General features: G+C 37.2%; 1 protein-coding gene across 8 annotated transcripts in view; it reads right to left on the bottom strand.

Moving 5' to 3' along the window:
• Window positions 1-476: 476 nt before the first annotated feature.
• The window catches only part of exoc3 (exocyst complex component 3), a 30,377-nt gene continuing 23,989 nt past the window's right edge, over window positions 477-6,864 (bottom strand). For all 8 annotated transcript variants that reach the window (XM_041184191.1, XM_041184189.1, XM_041184188.1 and 5 more), the window contains 5 exons: window positions 6,589-6,745; window positions 5,575-5,697; window positions 5,094-5,255; window positions 3,317-3,444; window positions 477-1,448 (listed from right to left, as the gene is read on the bottom strand). In XM_041184191.1, the coding sequence (XP_041040125.1) occupies window positions 1,277-1,448; window positions 3,317-3,444; window positions 5,094-5,255; window positions 5,575-5,697; window positions 6,589-6,745 (742 nt within the window). In that variant the 3' untranslated portion in view covers window positions 477-1,276. The remainder of the gene's footprint in view (window positions 1,449-3,316; window positions 3,445-5,093; window positions 5,256-5,574; window positions 5,698-6,588; window positions 6,746-6,864) is intronic.

Raw genomic sequence — 6,864 nt, 5'->3', positions numbered from 1 at the left:
AGCATTCCCTTATTTAACTGATTTCAGGGTTTTAACCCCTCATACATTATTGGAATTCACCAGTCCTGTGGAGTTTGTCAGCTTATTTTGATATGTTCTTTCACCATACTTTGTGGAATTTTCCCAAACATTTTTAGCCTAAAATAGGTCAGATGATGGGCCTACACTTAGGAATACTGAGGTAAACAAATTCTGGAATTTTAAAAAGTTACATTTTGCTGTTCAGCCACTCCAAATAACAAACTAAGATATGATTCCTATATAGTCAGTTCAAAGCACAAGATTGTACAACTAGAATTTTTTTTAAATCAAAATGCAAGACGTGATACTAGTCCATTTTCACTAAATACTACACCATCATACGCTTACTTCTGTTATGGAAAATAGGCTTACCTGCTAAAAATATTTACCACTTGAAACTCAATTTAGAGATACATGCTAAACAATGGTACTTCACAGTGGAGTCAACTACAGAAACCTTTACACCAATGCTTTATTGTGGTTTTTTTTTTACAGACTGAACTTGTCAAAAGAACAACAACTTCACAAAAACATTTTTGAAATGTTCACCGTTAAACATCCTATAGTTTAGTTTCATGTTAAATGTATATTTGCAAACTTATTTTACTGCAGACTATTTAAATCAGATTTTAAAAACCCACAGCAAAACAGCCGATCCATTTTGCTAATGAATATACACCTTAAATTCTGTACAAGTGTGCATACATAAAAATACATTACTCATTCTTTGTCTTCCAAAATGTGACATTAATTACTCTGTCCTCAAAACTGCAGAAGACAAAAGGCAAAAAATACATATAAAGTAGCCCCTCAAGAATAACGTAGTTGTATCTCATTTCTTCTGGCACCCTCATTAATAAGCTTATTAAAAGCAGTCCAGCCCTACTTGTGTATGTGAAACGTTTTCCAGGTACTTTTAGTTAACAAAATAGTGAAGCCACAGCTAGTCTTGTGGCGATCCAATGAGGTCAGAAAGTTACCACAGAGCTGCTCAGATGACATAACATGAACACAGCCCACTGAATGACACCGGCATCTCGTTCCTTAGTAGAACGCGCTCATTTCACAATTCAAGAATAAATTTTGAAAGAGGAAAGGCTCGTACTGAAATTTTGAAAGAGGAAAGGCTTGTACTGATGATTTAAAATTATTCCAGGAAAAGCATACTGATGCTTATAATTTTTTCTAATGCCTCCCAAATGCAGCTGTATTGAGTGAGGGTCTACTATATATATTAACTTTCAAAATGCACATTTCACTTGACTAATTTTGACAGTGTTAAATTTTGTACTGAAATATCTTTGAAGATTGGCTTAAAATTAGGACCAGGATGAGTTGGATTTTGCCACAAAATTTCAATGACAGTCTGCTTCATTTCCCTGCTGGCATCTCCTCTCATTGCCATTAGTGCTGTTATGTGTTCTTCCCTGTGGGCAAGATGAACAGTTAAAAGAGCATCTAAATATAAAAAGTTAGCTAGAAGATGAATTTCTTTTGCATCACATTAAAGAGGTGTATAATGCTCAAAATCAGCAACAACAAAAAAAAACCCTGTAATGTAAATTGTTTCAAAACAAAATATGAGTGGAAACATGTTCCTTAAGTGAAGTGGGGTTAGAGGGCAGGGAACAACCAAACCACGATGCATAGGCATACTCTGCATTTTACACATTCTGCCCTCATTTCTAGATTTATGATACATTCTTATGACACATTTTTAACAGAAACTGCCAGTGTAGACAGTGTAGTTGCTACAATTACAAAGTCTTGCCACTTAGTGCTTCCACTAGCAGGAGGGTGCAATTACAGTATAAAAAGTTTACTCTAGACAGTTCCCATTGAGAATGTGAACATGAGTTAATGTTGGAAGAAGTTTACAAGAAATGCACGTAGATGCATGATTTTTAATATAGATAGGCAGATACATTAGTGTGAACTAGAATACACACAATTGCTAATGTATTTTAAAGGGAGAAAATCTTCACTCATGATTTGCATATTCCTGTACAGTGCAAGTTTGAATACAATTTCTGTGTGCTTTCTCCCACACTTTTGACACCAGTTTCGCTACTGATTACACATTGTACATATTTAGCATTTACATTGATACAAGGAATCTGTATATACATGAATATTATATAACGACAGAAGTGTAATACGTTTCAGGATCAGTGGCCAAGTCATTTTTTGTAAAGTTTGACCTCACCTGTGCTATTTGTTTTTTGAACGCCACCCCCCCCCCCCCCCCCCCCCCCCCCCCCCGCCCCCACCGCCCCCAACACACACACAACCTTCCCCTGACAATATGGGTGCATGTCACTGATAATATCCCTTATAAGGAGCAGCAGCTCCTTAAATGTTAGCTGGCCCAGCCTGATTTTTCTGTCCTGTTACTTACTAGCAAAGAACCTCACTGAAAGCTTGAATGAAATATGAATTAGCTGCTGGAGAATACCAATGTGCTACACTGATAGGGCACCCATGAAGTCTAACTGTGGTAATACTTGAACTGTTTGACAGATGTTGCAATACTTCAAGTGGTGGGTTCAAGCCCCACTCCAGGGCTTGAGTGCATAATCTAGGCAGACCCCCCAGTGTAGGACTGAGAGGAGTGCTGCACTGTGCATGCTGGGACACTTCAGATGAGCTGTCTGCCTCTTCAAGTGGTTTAAGTGAACATCAAAGACCAGAGATCAGTCAAAAATTGGAAATCTATCAAAATCATATGCCCACTATAGAAGACAGTAAAACAAGAGGTCTGAAATAAAAAATACATTTCCTGAACAGAATGGGTGTATTAGCAGGCTTCAAATCCCACTACCAATACCAGTTTTCAAAATGTATTTTGTCAATATAATTTTCAATTTACTTTCCACGCTTTTCTCTTGGATCTTGCCAAAGCATTCAAATTCCCAACTTCTGTCACTGCAAATGTTTCACCTGTGAAGCGTCTGAATTTAAAAAATGATTTCCTTCCTCCGCTAGTATATTATGCCAACCCATCAATGAACAGCAGCAGATGCAAATTAAAGCATGCATTATTAGAAAGAGAAGATTTCTGCCTTTCAATAAAATGAAAACTATCATTACTTTTAAGATAATCTTGCTGTCAATTTCATACAAGTTAGTATCTGAATATTGTGCAGTTCTGGGACTCGAACCTTCAACTCAGGATAAAGTTTAACCAGTTGCACTGACAGCCAATTGTGTAGTAAGCAATAACTCTAACCTGTTGCTCCCAATGAAAAAATATCATTTTTACATGACAATAGCATTTAACAAAAAAAAAACTCACCTGAAGTCAGGAAATTTGTTAACCAATGTAGAGACCTCAAGACACAATAAAGATGGATCAGTGAGCTTCAGGACTTCAGCCAGAGCTGGAATAGCATCACACAGCAGATCAGTGTCCTCTCCAAAGCCCTGTATATAGTGATAAAGCAACTGGTGGATACAAGCACAACAGCATATCCTCTACACGAATGTGAAATTCGGTTATGCAATCGCATTTGTGTGGAAGATCCTATACATTTCATATTGGTCACCTATTCTTTCATTCCAAATTTCCTTTTCTCTCTAGTTTCCATGACAGACTTTTCATCTCTCTGCTAACAGATAAAAGTATGGCCTGTTGATGGCATTCTTCCAACGTGGATAGGTACACGGCATCTAATTCCAACAGCAGTGCAGTCAAGAGTAGCAAACTCACCAGATTGAAACAATTGAACCTATTTCACCCTCTATTGTGGCACTGCACTTGCAGCATCAACACATTGCACTACAGTGCTGACAAAGAACAAATATTTTTATTTAAAATCTTTGGGCAATCCTTGCCTTTGTTATCCCTACTTTAGGCATCTAAGCATTTATTGTGGGGAGCCCTGAACCAAAGCTCTGATCATTGGTACAACAGATGAAGCATCACTGTGGCATTTTAAGATCATGTGCCTAAAATTGGCATCTGTAAGTGTCAAATAGTAAGTTATATACCGATATAGAAAGTGTCAGGTTTTGATAGAAAGAGGGGAGGGATAGAATTGAAAAGCAAAGAAGTTACATTAAAATTGGTTAGACCACATTTAAGAGCACAGCGCATAAATTCTTGTCTCCATGTGGGAAAAAGGATTTGGACACCAGAGAAACACAAAAAACATTCACATGGATGACATCAGAATTTAGAAGACATTATCATCAGGAAAGGCTTTTGTCTAGAATATATAAATTGAGAGGTGACCTAATAGCATTTTTATTTTTATGAAGGGGTTTAATTGAGTTGATGCAGAGATGATGTTTCCACTTTCGGGGGAGACTAAAACCAGGGGCCATAAGTATAAGATAATCACCAATAAATCCAACAGGGAATGCAGCAGACTCTACTGATAAAGTGGTTAGAATGTGGAACTGGTAACCACATAAGGTAACTGAGGTGAACAGTATAGATGCATTTAAGGGAAAGTTAGATAAGCACATGGGGAACAAAGGAATAAAATGATTCACTAATAGGGTTAGGTAAAGAGGGGTGGGAAGAGGCTTGTGTGGAGCATAAACACCTACATAAACCAGTTGGGCTAAGTGGCCTGTTTCTAAGTGCTGAAAATTTGATGTAATTCTATTGGGAAACTACTGTGATGAGACCAAGTATGTGTCTACTGCACATATGCCTTTGTATGACCAGTAACACAGCAAATTATGGAGCAATTCAATTAAATCATACTTGCAGCTGGGAGCTGTGATCACTAGAAACACAAGCCAGGAATTGGGGCAATGAACTTTCCACAATGTACCTCACATTATAATCAATGAGAAAATTCACAATCTTATTACACGCTCCCATCAGGTGAGCTCCCTGCCACAGCACAATTTCGTAAAATTATCCCTCAACCGTCTGTTCTCCTGTCTGTGCATTGGACAGGAGGCCAGAAGACAACTGGGGTAAGATAATTTTTTAAAAATCCCATGACCTCACTGATCATAACCATTTTGATTGTGTATCATGAAGCTCACAATGCACATTCCATCACTTTAGAAATATCACTAAAACTGCAAAGATGGGGGAAAAGCAAACTACTTACGGCTGAAAGTTTCTTAAACAAGAATCGAAACTGCTCCGCGTCTTTGATCACTCTCTCAGCCCCCTCTCTGCGCTCATCCAAACCCCTAAAGGTGATCCTTTTTTGCATCATAGTTCTGATGTACTCCACCACAACCCTTCGATGAGCTTCTATTGTTATTTCCTATGTAAAGAACACAAGGTTATTTTGACGCGCTGAAGATTTCAAGGGAAATTGCTGTCAGAAATGATATCTTTGCAAACCAGAATAATCTACAAACTTCCTTGAATGAAAGAAATCCATAGCAGATAAATTATTTTTCTGCATCTTCTATGTTTTAGGCTTTAACTTACTATAACAAAATAATACACAATCTTTCTGCAATTGGCATGGAGTTGTAAGGCAGATAAAAGTTAACACAGCAAATAATAGATGGACATCAACTCTCTAGGGCCAATGATATTTTGAAAAGACTACTCTAAATTAAGAACTAAATTTGTACCTTGCTGTATGGCTTTTTAATTTTGGCAAAGTCATTGAAATAATCCTCAATGGTAACACAAATAATATCCACACCGTTAGAGCCGGCAAGCCATTTTCTGGTCATCAACTCCTGGAGATGGGTCTGAAATAAGATGGTGTGGATTTTAGCAGTACACAATCACTATTAATCCAAACAATCCACTCTACATGACATAGCCACCTTACTCAGGAAAACAAACTGCACATTTGACCTTGCTATAATTGTTCAAAATACAATGATGTTTGGCCCCTCGTAAATCATTCATCTCACTTTAAAGAAAAATGCTTACCCTTAAATTAAAATAAAGCTGGAATGAATAAACTTGCATTAATATACAGTTCCCTTTACAACCTCACAATACCCCAAAGCGTTTTACAGTCAATTAATTACTTTTAAAGAGTAGTCACTTATTATGTAGGCAAAGAAGAATGCTCATTTTGCACACACCAAAGAAGGTAACCTGTTTATGTTGGCTGATTGCAAGACGAATTTTAGTCAAGACACAGAAAACTCATCACTCAACTTTGAATGGTCCAATGAGATCTTCTGCGTTACATGAGCAAACAGACTTAATGACTCATTCAAAAGCCAACATTTTCAACACTGTAGCCCTCCCTTTGTTTTGTACATTTTCACTAAATTCATGTATACAATACCAGTGTATTCTATGAAACCAGTCGCCAGGGGAAGTGCCAGCCTCTCCTCATTTTCTTCCCCATAACACCATGGTTGAAATTGGTAATGCAAGGCATTACAAGGATAAATGTACAACTCACCTGTGTGCCGAAAGATAAGTATAAAATAAAATACAATGCATCTCAACTGTAAATAGCTTCAAAGTGAAAAAAAATCAGTAAATAATGGACGTTCAATAATGCATTTTGGTAATTGTATCAACCTGTCCTTAAACCTTCCAAAAACACTTTTTGTTTACTTGAGTCAACTCACTCTAGATTTTATTTCCAATCGAAGGTACATTTAGTGTACACTCACCTCCAAGTCAAGAAAGACTTCATCCAGCAAATAGGCACATCCATCCTTGGCAATAGTATCCAGAGTTACCTCTATTGTTGGTTGATTAGCAAAATGTTCTTCCTCCATCACTAACTCATAGTTTGTATATTTTCTCTTCAAACTATTGACAGATTCTCTGAAGTAAACAAAATGGATAACAACACTAATTACCTCAAGCAAAGCATAATTTAAGAATTGTTGGCTTCTTGTAATGCAGAGCTATTTCTCAACATCCTGATTTGTTTTTACACTGCT

The sequence above is a fragment of the Carcharodon carcharias genome, chromosome 3 (genome assembly GCF_017639515.1).
Source record: "Carcharodon carcharias isolate sCarCar2 chromosome 3, sCarCar2.pri, whole genome shotgun sequence".
NCBI classification, from domain to species: Eukaryota; Metazoa; Chordata; class Chondrichthyes; order Lamniformes; family Lamnidae; genus Carcharodon; species Carcharodon carcharias.
Note: the sequence above shows the minus strand (reverse complement) of the source record. Positions and strands in the feature narration are given on the sequence as shown.